Below are 20,278 nucleotides of genomic sequence, written 5' to 3'. Positions count from 1 at the left end.
TGCATGTTTATGTGCTGCATCTACTCTGAGTATGAGTGTGTTTGTTACCAGTCTCGACTCCTGGTGTGCGTGTTGTGTTGAACATCCTCTCACACTGAGCAGCACACAGGGGGATGACGGTACCCGGAACGCGGCTCTACAGCAAAGACACAAACACACTGGCTATTTTCCATTTGTTTTAGATGGACACTAAACCATGTGACCCTCACTAGATAACACAAAGTATTTCACATAATCACTAAATTCAGCCGCGACAGACGGCTGCACCCGTCTGTTGCTCTCTTTGAAGGGGAGCTGTAAAAAAGCAAGGTGGGTAGTAGACAGACGATTTTGGAGCACATCGAAGGTTCTGCAGAACCTCAGGAAACAAGAGTCACTGCCAGAATAAACTGACTATCAAAGGCATGTGCACCCATATTACACAATGGGCTGTGGACTACCTTCCAAAATTAAAGTTTAGGACTTTTTACTCTCAACATTACACCTTCCTGCAGGAAAGCACCTTAATGCATAACTTTAACCCTTTAAGACCATAGAGCCAAGTCTGCCAGAGCATATCGTTATATTTTTACATGTAAACTGATCTCCTGCTATTTTAAAGTGGAGGAGTATAGTCATACACTGGTGCCCTTCCATCCACAGGAAACAACTCACTTATATAGGTTGAGCTTGTATCCTGAAAACTGACCAAATTGGCGAAATTCAATTCAATTTTATTAACAATTCAATCAGAGAACAGATGGGTTTGGCTGTTGGAGGGGTGCTTTACTGAGCTGCAGGTCCTAAAAGAATAAATGCCTTTTTACATGCCAGCCCAGCGATTCCCTTCATCACCACGAAGGAAAACAGTCTGTGTGTGTCCGAGTTCGGTTATTTTTGGTGTCACAGGTTAACCTGCTTATACAGAGACCCCCAGTACGGGCTACTCCAGAGCCTTTTCAACAGAGATAGAAACGACAGGGAGCAGGCGCATCTAGTGCACGTAGAGGTGCCGCGAAACCCCACAGAGCTCAGCAGCCAGCGCAACAAATTCTGGATCCTTGGCTTTTAGTTAGCAGTTAGCATTAGCAGCACATGCTGTTTCCGCTGTGAAAGGGCCTTTATGTTTTTTGTGTTTGTTTTATTTTGTTCTGCTTTGTCCTGTTGTACTTGCGATGGCGTTTTTTGTTTGTTTGTTTTTGTTTCTGGTTTTTGTTTTTGTACTTGTCCTGAGGGATAGGGCTAATATGTGGTATGGGTAGGGGGGTAAACTGCTTAACGCAATTACAAGATATGTGAGTGTCATTAATCTGTATTCTATTATTTCTGTTCCTTCCTATCCTACGCAAAGCCACCTGGGTCGGCTGGAAGACTGTTTACTTAGCCTGGCTGAGCCAAGGACACACACAAGCATGCGCCGTCTACACCGGCTCTCCCTCACCCTTTACCCACCACTGTTGCTTATCTTGTGTGTCTGTGGTGTATTGACAGTCTTGTGTATTGTTTTTTTCTGTTCTCAAACTGTTCTCCCATTAGGAGCTCAGTCTGAGTGGAGGTTTTTTCCCCCCTCCTCCTCTCACCTCATGTTGTGTATTTTCGTTGTTTTTTTCCCATCAGTCTGACATGTCTCCCTAAAGTATGTTTGGTCATAAGGTTCCTTTGTAAATGCACATGTGCGATTTAGCATGCCTCCTGCTGTAACCCATAATTTCCTTCGGGGTTAATAAAGTATCCTGATTCAGTTCAAACAGTCATCGTGAAACCTACGTGTTTGTTGTTTAACAATTCTGTGTGTATCTGTTTTTCTTTGTTACTTCAATTTAATAAAAATATCTTTGAGAAAAAAAAAACTATTGTCTTTTATTCATATCAGGCCAATTACATCTGAGACCATGTGTTTAAAAGCAACGCCACAATATTAATGCAATATTTCCATTTAACGCCTCTGTATTAAAACTGAATCTGAACTTTGAATACATTCTGGTCAACATAATAAAACAGGAGCTCATCATTTCAGCCTGAGGGACACTGACCTTCTTAAGATTACTGATGCAAACTTGGAAGATTTTTAAGAATCTGACAGCGATAGGTATCATCAGAATTTTAAATTTTTTTTAAATTTTAAAAACAAATAGCGCAACAGACGCAAACACACGCCATTGCATTATTTTTCCAATCTGCAGAAATGTGTGCAGCCTCACCGGCTTCAGTTCCTCCCGGTTCACCTTGCGGCGGTAGAGCAGCAGGGCAGTGATCGTGTTCCCTGCCCTGGCCGCCTGCACTGAGGTTGGTGTCACGTACAGAAAATCCTGGAAGGACCACACAAGGGATAGAATATGTTTTTTAACAGACAACCATGAGAAGATTTTTGATTAACAACCAAAGGAAGGAGAATGAAATCATCTCTATAAAAACATAGCCAACAAGATAAGGCTAAAAGGTTGAGCTGGACTGACAGGAAGCTCAGGTTTAAAAATGACAACAGGATATGAGGTGTAGATTTAATCAAGATCACGGGTAAAGAAAATAAAACATTCTGACTTTAATATAACTCCTAACCTTAGCTCAGAACGTAAACATGTAATTATATAAAGAAGCAGTGGTTACCATTCCATAGTAGTTACTGTTGACCATTATGGGACCTCGGCTCCTTAAATAGACGTATTCCTCCCACCAGTCACTCACCTAGAGCCAAAACAGGAATCTAAAGTCTTTGTTCTTTTCAAACCAGGAGCACAAAGCATGAGGATTAAAAATTGAAAAATGTATTGCTTTACAGTTGCAACTTTATAAGAAAACTTGCAAATAAAAAAGGGATAAATTACATTATGCATCAGCTGTGTCAGTAAGGGCACACTGACAGTGCACCACAGAGCAGCGACTCAAACCTGTAACAGTCAAACTCAGCACCTGTTCAAACACCAAAGTTCAAACACCAGGACGTGAGGACGTATTGTAGTGATAACAGAGGTCGTGACCAGAGATGGGCAGTAACGCGTAATCCGATTACTTTTTTCAAGTAAGGAGTAAAGTAAGGGATTACTATTGCAAAAACGGTAATTAGATTACCGTTACTTTCCCGTAGGAACGCTGCGTTACTGCGTTACTAAAACCGTAATTTTTTTGCGAGAATGTCTCATGACAGTGACGTAAGCGAGTGCGACGTTCGTGACAACAGCTGTGTGCAGATCAACAATGGATCATATATCGAGTGCAGAGAGAGTATGAGCGTGCAGCGTTTAAAGCGTGGAAGTACTGACCTTACTTTGAGTTTGATTCCATAAAAAGTGACAAAAACATTAGTGTCCGTTGTGCGTGGGAAGAAAACTTCTTTTTACAGCGAAAAACCCTAAACTTCCAAGCAAGCACCGAGTAGCTACGACGTAATGGGAAACTCACAGAGAAACTCGCGGATTCTTCCACTGACCGCTGCACACCTGCACCAGGGTAAACCTCCGCCTACCCCACTCCTGCTTTACAGGTGAAAATAGAGCAACAGGACCGCTAGTCTTTGACTTTATTTATTTTCTGCTGTGTTTTACTTGCATCTATTTGAAAGACTGAGTGTAAACACAAAAAATATTTTATTTTATGTGCTGGAATGTGCAGAAAATAGGTTTAAATGTTAAACTAATTTCTTCCAGTCAGAGAATGTTGCAGATAATTAAATTTTTGCTTGATGCATAAAGTTAAAAGATTAAAAACTAATAAAACAAGTTTTAAAAAGAGACTTTTCCATTTGATTACATTTTGTATGATGATTATGCAGAAAAAGTAGAATTGGGCTGAAAGATCTATCACTTTATCACCTATTCAGGTTGTAAATCGTGTTTTTAAAAAGTAACTAAGTAACTAAGTAATTAATTACTTTTGAAAATAAGTAATCAGTAAAGTAACGGGATTACTTTTGGGGGAAGTAATCAGTAATTAGTTACTGATTACTTTTTTCAAGTAACTTGACCAACACTGGTCGTGACGATTTTTGATTTACAAGGAGGACAACGCTAAGAATGTGCTTTTTAAATAAGTACTGCGTCACTTCTGTCAGTTGTCACTCACAGATTACAGAGCTGGCAAAAGAACGTTTACTCAAGTAAAAGTTTACTGTGCCCAAGTATTATCCTGAGATACTTTCATTAATAAAAATGCAAATAATGAACTTATGCATTACAGTTCTCCCTCGCTATATCGCGGTTCACCTTTCGCAGATTTTTTTTATTTTTTTATTTATTTATAAATACAGCACATTGTGTTCTGCATCCTGATTGGCTCTAGATCATTGTCAAACAGTCTCGTGCCATGTTTCCTGTACAGTAAAGAATGCATTCAGCTTGTCAAATTTACATAAATCTTGGATCGCAGCAGTGTGACTCTGAAGTGCAGCACTGAATGTTTATAAGCTTTCTCCCCAACAAACACAACAATGTCGATGAAACGTTGTCACCTGCGTGGTTTGAACTTTGAGTTTAAACAAGAGAGAAAAGTGTATAAAGTGTGTAGTGAGGGGTTTACAGCCTTAAAACATCTATAATAGTTATAATAAAGTTGGCTACTTCACAGGTTTCACCTATCGCGGGTTATTTTTAAAACATAACTCCGGTGATAAATGAGGGACCGCTGTATATGCTTTAAATAATCATTAAGATGCTTTTCTGCACTAACAGGCGAGCACAGGAAACATTTGTGGCACCGTCACACTAATATGAAGGCTGTGAAGCGACTCACTGAGTGCAGCAGAGCCACCACAAACACATTTAACTCATCCAACGCTCAGAGCCAGAAGCTTCAGGATCAAAGCAGTTAAATGATGGAAAGAGGCCATGTCCTGTGACCTGATGAAGTTGTTAACAAGCTGGAAAAATGATGAGAATAACCAACATTTGTGTTGTTATATAAACCTGCTGCACCTGCTCTGGCAAGGTAAAAAAATTCATTTTCATGAAATTATTGGGGAAATTGTAAAGTTTAGTAATTTATTTAATTATAAAAATGATATTATGCACTGAAGAAGATTGTTTTTTGTTTGTATTCAGTGTCAATTCATTTAGTTTGGACAAAGGTCAGCGTGTGTTGCCCTTGAGCATGAGTAACTGTGTTAGTCAATGACCCATACACCCTCCTGCACCCCTCACTGTCAGCTGCACTGTGTGTACTTCCTGCTGAATACCTACATAGTTGGTGGCCCACAGAGCTTTAAGTTTCAGGTAGCGTTGGAGGCGGTTCCCCAGATTCGACTCAAACTCATTGGCCAGGTCTGACATGCGTTTGAACTCCGGGTCCGTCAGCAGAGGGCGCACCGACTCCAAGTACTGATAACAGCAAACATTCAGACAAGATGATAAGGATGGGGAGAGAAAACAAAGTTAAATGCGCCACCATGTGTTCAGGTGCATGTTCACACTCACCCTGATCACTGTGTCTTGGATGGCTGGGACAGGAAGGTGAGGTAGAGACGACTGATAGCTGTACAGCAAAGGCTTCCTGCTTGACAGCAACCTCACCAGAGGCTGAAAGAAGAGGTCAAAGAGGGCAGACTGTTTTAGACAGACATTACAGACAGCGTGTTTTCAATAAGAAAATGTAATCTTATCCCTAAAAGAGATAAAACCCTCAGTCTTTGACTATTAGAGAGGGCTGGGTGCGATCTTTACCCCAGGAGGAGGTTTAATGACAATGAAAATAAAGTTTCTTTAAAGTAAAGCTCCCTTTCAAAGTTCTCTTCCAGCTAGGAGGCAGATACTGCTCCGGTCCAAGACTGAAAAACTGGAGCTGCAAATTGTTTATTTAATCATCAGACTCCATGGACCAATCCTCCAAGATCAGATGAACATTCCTACTTCCAAGCAAAACTCACGCTTAAGCGAGTATTAAGTGTTGCTGTAAATCATCACCAGCAGTAGTTGAATTTTTTCTCCCAGTCAGGGCTTCTGCAAGCTTGACGGTGTGTGCTGCCATCTACTGTAGATAACAGACGAGCTCAGAAGCTCCAACAAGCGCCACTTAAAAGGAATTAAACTACAAGAATGAGGCAAAGCAAACAATCCAGTGAGACTGTTACTCTTCCAAATCAGAGAAACATGTTTAAAACAGCTTTACATCCTTTCATGTTTGCAGCATTTTTGGACATGTTATGTGCTTGAAAAGAAAACGGCAAAAATAAAACCCCCAAAAAAACAAAAACCCCACACAACACTATAACATGGAACCATTCAGCCTAAAAATAATCAACGTGCAACTTTTGGTTCATGTTATCAAACATAAATATTACACTCAGTCCAGGAAAAAATTAATGCAATAACTCCTCGAGTCCAACACACGCACACAGCAGCCTCTGGAGGAAGCTGAGCAGGAACGTGGCTTACCACCCAGACTTTGGTGGTGTTAGACATCCGGCCGTGCTTTTCAAACATCCACTGGTGGTAGGACAGCAGCAGTTTGAGGCAGAACCTGAGGGCGAGGATGAGGGAGAGCCACAGCAGAGTGCTGAAGACCAGCGCTGACACCATAGTCTGACCCTGGGCACTGAGGGACATGTGGAGGCTGCACAGAGGGAGTGAGATCGCTTTAGTGACACGAGCAGATACAAGGAAACTTTTTCAATAGACAATAAATAATACAGTCTGAAGGAAGCTGGGAGGAACAGTCTTGATAAATGACCTTTTTAAGAGATGTCCCATTGCTCTGTTAAAGTAACAGAGCAATGGGACATCTCCCATATCTGATAAAAAAATAAAAATAAAAAAGACAATTATTGTAATTTTGCCTCTACACACCACCACAGTAATTTACAGCCATATTTACAGGCAACACTCAGAGTCCAGCCCAGAGAGGCTCAGATATAACCAGACAACTGCCTGGTAATCCGTTTCAAATGTGAGGTAATAAGCAGTATTATCTGATTACAGCTACACTAAACACAGATCGGAAGTATTTTTATCTACAGCTAAGAACTGATGCAAAAATAGACTTCAGTGTTAGTGACCAAGACATTCTGTAACAGCAGCTTTTAGATTCCAGTGGCTCCAAAAACTGCTGCCTTTGACAGGTTAACACAACATTATAAAATAAATAAATAAATGCAGTTCTCCCCGAATAATCTGTTACTTTAGCAAAACTGAGAAAGTGTGCGTTTCACTCACATAGCTCATGTTTAATCTCACCGTGAGGCTTCTGACAGTATAAAAATACAACAGCAACACCTAGTGGGCCACTGAGGAACTGTGCATAGTATTAAAAACAAGAAGATGTTAGGATATTAGATTGCATTTAAAAGTAATAAACTCATAATGAAGGCAACAAGCAGGTCAGTTTTTTCCTGTAGTCTAGTACTGCACTAGTGCAGCTTGGTAATCAGGAAAGTGAGTTTTGACTCTCCTGGGAAACCTCGGTTCCTAGCGTTCAGGTGGATGTAACTGAGACACACCAGCTACCGATCAGCTGTTGGCGAAGACACTTGCTGACAGCAGCGGACAGTGCGCCCCACCATACCACAAAACTAGTCAGGAACATGACAAACGGTCCGAGATGTTGGCCCGGTCCCCAAACTCCCCAGATCCCAATCCGAGCCAGGATGTTTGAAAAACAACCCCAGGGACCCAATGTCTCCATTCCCCCTGGAGTCCCACGTCCATGCCCCGAGGGCCAGAGCAGTGTTGGCACCATGAGAGGGGACCTACATAATATTAGACAGGTGGATTTAATGTGGTGATTGAGACATGTGATCACCCTCACACTCATGTTGGTTTCACTTCATTCATGTCACATGTTCAGCTACAGTCATTATAATGAATGTCACTGTTTACTTTCACCATGCCCTCCATCCTGCCAGTTATATTCATGTTTATTAAGCTTGCTGTAATGACTCAGAGCATCATGAAAGCAACAGGTGCAGTCAGTGAATCAGTAATGGTTCATGCAATAATATAAAGCTACAGTTAGTAGTCAGGCTGGTAGGAAGTAGAGGAAAGTTCAGGTTTAAGCACCACACCCACAATCCTCTGACTCATCTTGTTAACATGCTGAAAAACCTGCTATATATGTATACACAACCCCAGCCCTCCTCACTGTGAGGCCTTAGAGTGGTGCTGCACCTTTAAGGAGAAACAACTCACACACTTGGACACATAATTCCAGTCCTAGTTATCACAGCAGGTATTGTCATATGTTCCCCATGAGATGTTTTTAACCCTAGAACACTATCGCCGGGTGATTTTCACCCGAGCAAATGTATTTACATAATTTTCAATATGTTGCGTTTGTCTGAGTGTGGTGGGTCCCTGGGTAGCTTGGGTCTTTGACGTCTTTGAAGGCGTGGGTGTTTCCCTACCCCAAATCCCGCTTTTTCCTACAGGCATGTGTTCGGGTGAATTTCACCCGGCAATAGTGATAGAGGGTAAAGTAGGTTTTGGGTGGATTTCACCCGGTGATAGTGTTAGTGTATAAAATCAGGCGATCTTGCCGCATTTCAAGGGTGACAACATTCAGGCTCACCATATTTACTGTCCCTCTTCAACTACAGCTGTCACCCTGTTGCAAGTTTAGGGTCTTTGGCATCCCAGCTAGTGAGTAACACATAGCTAAGGTTTGTTTAACTTGGCAATTGCTAGCTGATTAGATTTCTTTTTCTTTTCTTTTTTTAATCTAAAAGCTATGTTATGTAGCTAGCTGTGGTATGACCTTAGTGGGAACAATAAAAGCAAACAAAAGGGAGAAAGTTAAAGAAAATCACGTGCCAGGCTCCAGTGCATTTCTCTTTACCAAAGAACTAACCTTGGTGTCCTTCCTCCCTGACAAAGCTTCAAAAAAGAAGGTTGTACTGCTCCTGTCATCCATGCATACACAACCAAGCATAGGACCCACTCGTAAGCCCGAAGTGATTGAATTTTACAACAAAACGAAGGGAGGTGTCGATACTTTTGACCAGATGTCACTATGGTTGTGGAAGAAAAACCAAGAGATGGCCCCTTTGCGTGTTCTATGGCATGATCAATGCTGGTGTGATAAACTCATGGATCATTCACAATGAGAATGCAGTGAAGAGAGGTGACAACCAAATGCAGAGGAGGCCTTATATGCAGGCTTTGGCACTCATCAAACCATGGGCAGAGCAGAGGCTCCCCTCTTCAAATCTGTCACGTCAACTCAGAGTCCTGATCTGTAGCGTGCTCGACATCCCTACCCCTGGCACTCTTGAAGGTGAGGCAAGACCAGTGGCAGCAGAAAGCAGTGGTCCCTTAGTGAGGTGTGCTGACTGCCCCACAGGCTTGGACAGGAAGACGCAATACAGGTGCCATGTCTGCCATCGACCGGTGTGTCCACGCCATTACTACCCTGTGTGTACTGACTGCATGTAAGGAATAGGTAAGTAAGAGTGGTCCTGGAATTTGCATGTTATCCTTATTTAGTGCAGTGGTTATGAATAAATATCAACAAGTGGTGATTTCCAAGTGAATTCATATGGTAAAAAAAATATTTTAGTCAACTGGTCATTTTTACCCACTCAAAAAATGCCATTTTTTGTTTCTCTCTCCTGCAGCTGTTCGCGTGTCAAGGAGACTGTGCCTTCACCAGGGAAGACTCAAATATCCCAGGAATGGGTGGACCAAAGACCAAGTTTCCAGCATCATTATATTTTTGTTTAGGATTTGTTTTGTTCTCCAACTGCTAATTTTCCAGAAATTTTGGAGCATTTTTTAGGGTCCCCCCATGAAACTTTTTTCCATTTTGTTAGATATGGCACAGCTGAAAATAAAAGAAAACCACTCTAATTTGTCATGTGTTGTCATATATTTTATATATTTTGATGACAAGTACTTTTTGTTGGGTATATTATATTGGGTAAAAATCACCCGGCATTAGTGATGGTGTTACTATTTTTAGCGATAGTGTTCTAGGCTTAATAAAATGTTTCAGGTTTCTGACTCGCGGCAGCATCAGTGCTGTCACCATTAGCAACAAGACAGCACAGGGACGTGAGTGAGACTGTGGGCAAATACAGTGTGCAGAAATAAAAGCTACTAAGCAACATGAAAACATGAGTGAGCAAGAGCAACATGACATCAAAGACATAACAACTGAACTGAGAAGGTAAGGAAGATGCTGGGCTTAAAATAAGCATCACGTTATAGTTTCTTGACACTTGATTTGTCTGCAGAACTCTGAGAGGAGTTTGATCATTCGTGGGCCTTGCTCGCTTGCTCGCCAAAAGCTCCTTGGGGAAGACACAGAGCTGCTCTCGAGGCGTTCTTCACAATGAATGACTGACAGAACAGCGCTTAGATGTAGAAAAAGAACAAAAACGTGCCGCATGAATGGGTGAATGAGACATGCTGTATGAAGTGTTTTGAGTGATCAAGTAGAGAGTAAAAGTCGATTTGCAACTGGTAAGTCAGATAAAGTACCCATGAACCATTTTACATTTTCACCACTTCATGTATCCACCAATCATGGTAGCTTCATCATTCTCTGCTGCACACACACACACACACTTCGTCCCTGTCGTCACCCACAGCAGACGAGATAAGAGCAGAGTTTACCCTGAGAAAGCTAAATTATGATTCCATGTGCTCACCTATTTTTGCACCTTCAGATTTGTTACTTTGATTAAAACAAAACAACAACAACATTATGGTCTAATTTGTCCACGCTGCATTATCAAATCATTTTGCACATTTAAAGCACTTTGCCACTGACATTGCCTTTGTGTACCTTAGCGGCAGGTGCTGCTGTATCTTGGTGATGAGCCCCATGCTGGGATCCGACTGCATGTACATGGTGGCCAGGATTCCTATGGCAACGAAGAGCCAGGACGACGGGCTGGCGGGGTACACGCCTTTAATCAGACTGTTCTGTTAGCAGAGAAGAAGAAACAGGCATTGGGATTATTCAGCGGCTCTGAAACGAAGAACAGGTCAGACCTTCAGAGGTGAAAAACCATCTTCCATTAGCAGCTTTAATAAGGAACACATTACAGATGTGCACAGCTGTTTCACAGCTGTGTCGTTTCAGATCAATTTTATAAACTTTGCTCTAAAGCCAAACATGACACTGATGTGTTTCATGACTGGGAAACATTTATGGGTTTCAACTGTGTTTCATTCGCTCACCAAGAAACACTGAAGGTTACAAAGATTGTTACTGAACATAATGACTTCCCACAAATGGTGATGCAAACATTAACAGCTGTCACCCAGAAGGGCAAACATGGATATCAGTACATGTTATCAAAGACTCATCATACCAGGGTTACCCAGGTAGACCGCGTAATACTGCCATGTGCAGTCAGCCCCATCCTGGACACGAATGACCCGCCTACATAGGAGCCCCGCCTACTTCTCACAAAGGTAACAACAAGTAGAGAGCGCTGATTTAGCGGAAACACTGAAATTTAGTCAACGTTCAACTGCATACAGATTTCTGATGTGTGGCAGTTTAAAACCACCTGACCACACGTGAATGTGAAATAAAAAATAAAAAAGATAATCCTCTTGCAGCTGAAATGTTAACAAATTTTATATTTTAAAAAAAAGTAACAATGAAGGCATTCCCTTCCTGATTAATGGTATTCCACGTATACCACGATAACTGTCAGTGAAAATTAATAATTTTGAAAAACAGACATCATGACAAGACAATTAACAACCTGTTTGTTTGCATCACTGATGAAGCTCGACACACAGGCCTTCTCTGGATTTTGGTTGCTGAACAAAAGCTAAAAACCGAATCAGTCGATATCGTTACAGCGGTGGTGCTGCCAGCAGGGAAGCTGCAAACTCTGCAACATCAAACCCAACGTGGTTGTAGGGCGTTTCTCCCGTTTCTGCTTTCCTTTTTCCTTTTTCATTTATTGGCTGCTATAAACGCCAATACCAATATATCTGCAAATAGCTAATACTGATAGCTGTTTTGGCCCAGCTGATAAATCCATCAGGCACAAATCAGCAGAGATATTACAATAAAAAGTTCAAAGTCCAGGTTTTATTTTCATTTCAGTTAACTAAAATATTTTTCTCTTATTAATGCTTACAGATACAGACAGGTTTCACATCCTGCAGGTGTTTCAGGAGCATGAGTCCATAGTGAGACTGCAGGTGCACTGTAGTGTTTAAAGCTGAAACCCTTTATCAAGCAGGAAGAAACGCCTGATATGAGACTTGCTTTAAAGCAGTTTGTTACCTCAGCTCCTGCACAGGTGATTTTAGAGATGGACCGATCCGATATTACGTATCGGTCCGATACTGACGTAAATTACTGGATCAGATATCGGAGAGAAATAAAAAATGTAATCCGATCCATTAAACCGGCTCATAACCGTAGCACGTCGGAGCAGTGTGGTCACGTGATAGAGCAGCTGTGGCGTGCAAGACCTGTTGTCTGGTTGAGCATTTGTAGCTTCGCTACCAAACCGGCATTTCATCTCCGAGAAAGTGATTCCAGAGAGAAGTAAAGCAAGTGTGTAAGTTCATCTCTGAATGTTTGTAAAGCATTCCAGCGTTAAGCTTAACAACCGATATATGGAGCGACTGCCTCTCTCTCTCTCTCTCCTGCTGCTACTTCAATCATGAAACTGATCAATGATCAGCTGATCGGCTTTTCTGTCGCGAGTCCGTCTCTCTTGTTTGTTTTTGGCCCACTTTGCACCAGAAAGAGGAAACCAGCGGCTGAACAGCAGCACGTTTAACCTTGATCAGCTGTTGTTAGAATTTATTTAATATTACTTTCTACACCAGGATCTTTTTCTATGCAGCTGACGGCTGGTAACTGTGCGGGTCTAGCAAAGTTTAGCCAGGGGGGCCGATAGGGCATGAACAGGGAAAAGGGGGCACAAAGACATACTTTTCTTTCTTATTCTCATTTAAAATGTCGAGCTTTTAATAAATAACTATCTGAATCTTACAACCAAAGTTTTCATCTGATGTAAATGTCCATTACTGTATATAGTAACTATTAAGCAGGGCTCTAGAGTGCGACCAAATTTTTCAGTGGTGCAACTAAAAATAAATATTTGGTCGCACCTGTGCGACCAACTGTTCGGGTAACAAAAAAAAATCTCTGCAACTCTCCGTGTGGAACAACAGACACACATTATGCCCCTATCGTGGACTAAACCAATCAGAGATAGTCAGGGGCGGGACCTCTCTGATTGGCCGTGGTCCAGTTGAAAGTGCAGGTGGAAGAGAGAGGTGAGTAGTTTGAATAAGGAGATATCAATTCATTATTGGATTCCACACAAAGACGTAAACACAGAACGGACCCGACGCATCAGGATCAGCTTTGTCTTTCTCAGCTTTCTCACCCGACGGCCCGAACACGGACACGCTGTCGGAGCTTAGCGATTCTGATGCGTCTGGTCCGCTCTGTGTTTACGTCTTTTTTGCACTAGATTCTGAGCTGCAGGTTTTGTCTCTCTCCAACCAAAATTCGCTGAGCCAGCAGCAAAAGAAGCAGCAAACTACGCTTCACATTTGATCAGTGTCGTCATGAATTCCCTCTGACTTTTGCTGTTTTGCTTCCACCACGATACAAATCACACTTCATGCACAGCTCTCTCTCTCTCTGTACTTCAGGAACAGTTTCCTGTCTCAAATCTGTTTTCTGCATTATTCCTTCGCTTATCACCCACCAGTCTACCGTTGTTTACAGCGCTGTCTTCAATACTGAAGCAATTTAAACTTTTTAAAATTATGCAAAATTGCAGAATATTGTAGAATATTTTTAAGGTTATCTGCTTTAAAAAGCCGGACCAGGAAAATCTCCTTCATGTTTTTCTGTGTTTTATCCTCAGTTACTTTCACACAAAGGCATCTGCTGTGATTTTCACAATTCTGATGAAGTCTCACATGTATCAGTGCTAATAATAATAATAATGATCAGAATTATAATATTTCTGACTGTCTGAGGCTAAATTGAATCAAATCAGGACTTTAAGAACCGGAATCAAATGGATTATAGAAATCAGTGATGATACCCAGCCTTAGTGAGCAGCCTAGGCCCGACAGAAGTGGATGTAGCTGTGGGTAATGAGAAAAGATGAAAAGAACGATTGATAACTTTTTTGTTAAGTTAAGGCCTGATCTGTCTGAAATTCATAGCCAGTGCTCTGACACAGTGCCATCAATCTTTGAACGCTGAAAAAGCACAGTGTATCCAGGAAACACATTATATGCTGCAATAAATGCACTGCCCAAGTGTCCCCTCTCCCCACTGCCTTTCAGCAACAGACAGCAGCAAACAGGTCGTCAGAGGAGGCCTTTCTACACCAGGATCTTTTTCTATGTAGCTGACGGCTGGTAACTGTGCAGGGGCGGATCTAGCAAAGTTTAGCCAGGGGGGCCGATAGGGCATGAACAAGGAAAAGGGGGCACAAAGACATACTTTTCTTTCTTATTCTCATTTAAAATGTCGAGCTTGACACCCAAAGTTTTCATCTGATGTAAAATGTCCATTACTGTATATATTACATATTATAGTAACTATTAAGCAGGGCTCTAGAGTGTGACCAATTTGGTCGCATTTGCCCCCTCCCCCCCCCCCCCCAAAGAAAGTGCACATGTAAAACTGCGGTGTTAAGCGATGCAGCTGAAAAATTTGAGTGCACCTAACTTTTGTGCCGGTACGCCTAAATTTTTAAAGTTAGGCGTACCGGTACGCCCATGTCAAAAAGTTAGTCTAGAGCCCTGTTAAGTCTAAAATACCCTAGTAAGCTATAGTACATTTGCCTTTGGGAAGATACCATCTGTGCAGTCTGCAATTCTGTTGAAGAAAGATGTTGAATCTATTTAATTATTCTTGAAAAATAAATTATTTCTGTGCATTTTTTTCACACTGCATCAAATTAAAGTTGATTACATCGATTAAGCATCATGAGGTGGAGGGTGGGGGTGGTTCCCTATTTTTTTGTTTTTTTTGCTGGGAGTTTGCAACCCTATTGGTTAGGTTGCTTACTCTTTAAAATACCAGAATAGGGAGGATGGAGCAGGTTTAAGTTTATTAGATTGATCAGTTTTGCTGAACTATGAAATATTTTGGGTGCAGTGTATTTTTTTTTTTTACATACAGGTATAACAGACTAGCTTTAGTGTTTTTTTTAAACTTCAGTATGAACGTATACAAAATGCAGAAAGATGTTAAAAAAAAACAGTTTTATTGGTTAAAAAACACACTATATCGGATTCATATCGGTATCAGCAGATATCCAAATTTATGACATCGGTATCGGACATAAACAAGTGGTATCGTGCCAACCATTCCACCTGGAGTTTCCTCTATTATTAAACATTTATGGGATTCTCATTTATGGGATCCCCCCCCCCAACAACAATTTTAAACTAGTACAATTTTGCATTTTGAACATTCTAATGAAATAAATGCGTTAAATGAACAGTAAACAACTTTTTTTTTTTTTTTTAAAAAATAAATCGTACACTCACCCTCAAGCGGCTGACTCGCTTCTTCCAGGATCGTAGTCCAGACAGGTAGATCTGGTTCAGCGCCTGGTAGGACAGCTGCAGATCAATGCCCTCTGGTGTTATGGTGAACTGGAATGCCACTGCCTGGTGGGCCTCCGCCATTTCTATGGAAACACAAGCACAAATGTGAACACCAAGAGGAAGTGGTGTTTTGTTTACTTCTTATCTGATCCAAAACTAAACTCGATAACTGCAGCCGGGAAACCATCAAGACTTTGACTGTGATTGTGGAGAAACACGTGAGTGATTTCAGATAAGATTTCATAACCTGTAAATTTTTGGCTTGCTTTATGAGTGAACAGCCAATTTGATAAGCCTCAACGTAGCTCTGTGTGCGATATTGTTACACTAATTTAATGAATCACTGGAATGTTGTTGTCTCACGGCAGCCCCATGCACACAGACTACATGCTGCTTGCTGTTTGACTAAACCTGCAGTTGCACAGTCTGTTTCAACACTGAACTGTGTAAACAGCAGCCACCACGTCTCATCCTCAGTGAGCTCCACGCAACACATTTAATAACTACATTTCTGGAACAAGCTAGATTTTGGCCTGTATAATTGCATATAACTCATCCTTTTGTCCTATCAGATTTAAATTTCTGATTAGGATTTGGCAAGTCTGAGCAAATACCATCACGCCTTCAGCAGCAGACAGACAAGGTTTAACTGGAGGAACACGAGTCTGACAGGCAGTTTCACTGGAGGACTGACTAAATAATCGGAGTCACCGCTGCTCCTTGTTAGCAGAACATTGAATGACATCACTGGTTTCTCTGATGTTTTTTTGGCAGGAGAAGAGCCTGGAGGGGCCTAACAAAGTTTCAAGTAAAAGATGGCGATCCAACACCCATAAACTTACAGAAAGCAGGCAACACACAATCTTTGAAGTCACGTTGCAGGGAGCGTGTTCGTGTTATTGCTTCCTCTTCTCGCTGCGCAGCCAAGCAACTGATTGCCACACATTTCTCACTTCCAACAACTATTTCTCTGCTGGTGTGTGAATGTGGGAGGGGTTAATGTGGACAAGCAGACACTGTCTCACAATGAGCGCAGTTGCTGAAACTTTGCCTGAGGACACAGAACTGTTGTGTTCTCGGGAGGACGGATGAATGATCTGGATTCATCCAGAACCATAACCCAAACAAGGTTTAACTGCCTTGTTTAAAAGCCCCACAGTGCTGGGTTTCATTAGTACAGAGGTTCAGTCTTGCTTAAATAATAACTTGTGAGAAAAAAATAATAATTGGTAGGTGCTTTAATCTTCAACTGACAATATTTTGTATGTGTATTTGCTGACTAACTTAATAACTTGTCCGATATCGGATTGTAGCAGCTAGTGTTGGGCGATATGGAAACAATATTTATCACGATATGAATTATTTTATATCACGATAACGATATATATCACAATATACCACCTGACCTGTGGTCATATGAAAGTACGCAGTCTGTGAACAGCGAGCGCAGAGGGTGGAGTCTTTGTTAATGAAATGGATGGTTACGCTCATGTAGGACTGCGTATCTCTGCTCGTCCATAGGTCAGTCGTCGAAGCATAATGCACAACACTGCAAACATCCTTCTCTACTTTGGCCCGGCATGCGTCATATAAGCGAGGCAACTCGACTTTACTGAAGTGCTTACGACCGGGCATAACGTACCTCAGATCGAGGACTTTGACGAGGTCACCAAAGCTGTCCTTCTCAACTACATAAACAGTGGCCATGAATTTACAAATGTAACGCGAGACGGCTCCTGTGGTTTGTTTATGGCGCTTGGACGTTTTCTCATAAGAGCCTTGTGTGAAAGACTGCTGTATCTTCGGCTGGCTATAGTTTTTCTTTTCCCAACTTGCTGCAAAAAAACAGCATGTGCATCAAAATAAACGATTTCCAACAGTGTAACTTGTGTTCTAAGCATCCCAGAAATGATACAGAAAAGCATAAAGTCAAACATAACTTTTAAAAACACCAGTACAGGCTTATAAGGCCCTGAAGGTAAATTTGACCTTTTCCACGAAAATGACGTCACTTCCGGTTCCAGGCAGGTAATGGCGGACATGCGATAGTTCGCGCTGACCAACAACAACACTTCCAACATAGGAAGTGTTATGAAAAGCTGATCGGAAAAGCGTGTTTCTGGAATATTATGTTTTTGTTGCTGCAAGTGCTTTTTATGCAGTTTTTGCAAAACTATATGTGGAAGGAAACTGCGACCGAGGACAAGCTGGTAGCATAAGATGTAAATGGCCTGTATTTATACAGCGCTTTTCTAGTCCCTAAGGACCCCAAAGCGCTTTACACATCCAGTCATCCACACATTCACACACAGGTGATGGCAGCTACATTGTAGCCACAGCTGCCCTGGGGCGCACTGACAGAGGCGAGGCTGCCGGACACCGGCGCCACCGGGCCCTCTGACCACCACCAGTAGGCAACGGGTGAAGTGTCTCGCCCGAGGACACAATGACCAAGACTGTCCAAGCCGGGGCTCGAACCGGCAACCTTCCGATTACAAGACGAACTCTACGATCGCCCCAAGATGTAAGTACAACTCCTCCGGTTTCATATGCAAAAATTATTATTGCCCTAGCTTACATGGTTCCAGTTAAACAGGGATTTAAAAATAATTAGGCAAAACAAAGCGTGTCCACTCCGACCGGTTTTAAAGGGTTAATGATATATTTTATGTAATGATTTATAAAATTAGGTTAGAAACGACAGAAGACAAATGGCACGATAGACACTTTTCTATCGTCCACACGATATATATCGTCATATCGCCCAGCTCTAGTAGTAGCTCATGATACTAGCTTTCATGATACTTCAAATGTGAAAAGTCTGGACTGCACGCCATTCAGCAGCCAGACTCTTCTACTAAAACGCCATGCTGTTGTAATAAGTGCAGTGCGTGGTTTAGAAATGTTTTGCTGAAATATGCCAGGCTTTCCCTGTAAATTATGTCATTTGGATGGAAGCAGATGTGCAAGCTGCAAATCGCAAATTTTTTTTGTGAGCATTAATTTTGTCAGTTCAAACATTTGATGCATTTTCTCTGTTCAACTCCAAATAAAATGTGGGTGCATGAAATTTGCAAGTCTTTGCAGTCTGTTTTCATTTACATTTCACCCAGTGCACCAACTGTTTTATAACCTTGGACTGTTTTTATAGTTACACTGTTAAACTGCTTTACGCAGTTACACACTTCACTTGGAATTTCCAGGAAAAACATCACTTGGGATGCTTTTGTGCTTACATTTGACTTATGCTGTGTCACTATAATGCTGCTGCTGGCAACTTGTGGCAATATATTTATACGCTAAACTAGAGATGGACCGATCCGATATTACATATCGGTCCGATACTGACGTAAATTACTGGATCGGATATCGGAGAGAAATAAAAAATGTAATCCGAGCCATTAAATATCAAAAAAGCACCTCACAAAACTTGCGAAATGGCGTAACTCGGCTCATAACCGTAGCACGTCGGAGCAGTGTGCATCACGTGATAGAGCGGCTGTGTGTATTTGTAGCTTCACTAGCAATCCGGCATTTCATCTCCGAGGAAGTTTTCCCAGAGAGAAGTAAAGCAAATGTGTAAGTTCATCTCTGAATGCTTGTAAAGCATTCCCGCGTTAAGCTTAACAACCGATATATGGAGCGACTGCCTCTCTCTCTCCTGCTGCTACTTCAATGTGAAACTGACCAATGATCAGCTGATCGGCTTTTCTGTCGCGAGTCCGTCTCTCATTTGTTTTTGGCCCACTTTGCACCAGAAAGAGGAAACCAGCGGCTGAACAACAGCAACACGTTTAAGCTTGATAAGCTGTTGTTAGAATTTATTTAATATTACTTTCTACACCAGGATCTTTTTCTACGCAGCTGACGGCTGGTAACTGTGCAGGGGCGGATCTAGCAAAGCTTAGCCAGGGGGGCCGATAGGGCATGAACAGGGAAAAGGGGGCACAAAGACATACTTTTCTTTCTTATTCTCATTTAAAATGTCGAGCTTTTAATAAATAATTATCTGAATCTTACACCCAAAGTTTTAATCTGATGAAAAATGTATAGAAGTCCATTACTGTATATAGTAACTGTTAAGTCTAAAATACCCTAGTAAGCTATAGTACTTTTTCCTTTGGGAACCATCTGTGCAGTCTGCAGTTCTGTTGAAGAAAGATGTTGAATCTATTTAATTATTCTTAAGTTATTCTTCACATTTTTTCACACTGCAGGTGGGGGTGGTTCCCTATTTTTTTTTTTTTTGCTGGGAGTTTTAGAGCCCTATTAGTTAGGTTGCTTACTCTTTAAAATACCAGAATAGGGAGGATGCAGCAGGTTTAAGTTTATTAGATTGACCAGTATTGCTGAACTATGAAATATTTTGTGTGCAGTGCTTTAGTGTTGTTGTTTTTTTTAACTTGAGTATGAACTATACAAAAAGCAGCAAGATATTAAAAAAAAACAGTTTTATTGATTAAAAAACACACTATATCGGATTCATATCGGTATCGGCAGATATCCGAATTTATGATATCGGTATCAGTATCGGTCATTAAAAAAGTGGTATCTTGCCATCTATACTCTAAACGAGGTAGTCTGTCATCAGTGAAAGCCACGACAGATGTTTTCCACTCCTTATGTTTAAACTAAACAACTACACTTCTCCCCCCACCTATGTCACCAGAAATAGGTGAAACGGACACTTGACCTGTCACTGGCTTTGCACACTTTGACTGCACCTTTTCTAAATGACCTCAGTAAATTCCTATAGGATTCCAGTTCTGTGTGACTAAGCGTCAACAGGCTTTTATAGAGGCTATAACACT

The 20,278-nt window shown here is 41.5% G+C and overlaps 1 protein-coding gene across 1 annotated transcript in view; it reads right to left on the bottom strand.

Moving 5' to 3' along the window:
• Window positions 1-20,278, bottom strand: part of LOC102795912 (carnitine O-palmitoyltransferase 1, liver isoform-like) — a 57,977-nt gene that overhangs the window by 36,569 nt on the left and 1,130 nt on the right. The window contains exons 2-9 of the mRNA XM_087837235.1: window positions 15,408-15,550; window positions 10,687-10,826; window positions 6,342-6,519; window positions 5,385-5,486; window positions 5,151-5,288; window positions 2,587-2,664; window positions 2,181-2,288; window positions 49-136 (exon numbers count right to left, since the gene is read on the bottom strand). Of these exons, the coding sequence (XP_087693361.1) occupies window positions 49-136; window positions 2,181-2,288; window positions 2,587-2,664; window positions 5,151-5,288; window positions 5,385-5,486; window positions 6,342-6,519; window positions 10,687-10,826; window positions 15,408-15,548 (973 nt within the window). The 5' untranslated portion in view covers window positions 15,549-15,550. The remainder of the gene's footprint in view (window positions 1-48; window positions 137-2,180; window positions 2,289-2,586; window positions 2,665-5,150; window positions 5,289-5,384; window positions 5,487-6,341; window positions 6,520-10,686; window positions 10,827-15,407; window positions 15,551-20,278) is intronic.

The sequence above is a fragment of the Neolamprologus brichardi genome, unplaced genomic scaffold, assembly GCF_056152115.1.
Source record: "Neolamprologus brichardi isolate AB-2024 unplaced genomic scaffold, ASM5615211v1 NODE_ptg000031l+_length_7269946_cov_1, whole genome shotgun sequence".
NCBI lineage: Eukaryota > Metazoa > Chordata > Actinopteri > Cichliformes > Cichlidae > Neolamprologus > Neolamprologus brichardi.
This window is presented reverse-complemented; position numbering and strand designations above follow the sequence as displayed.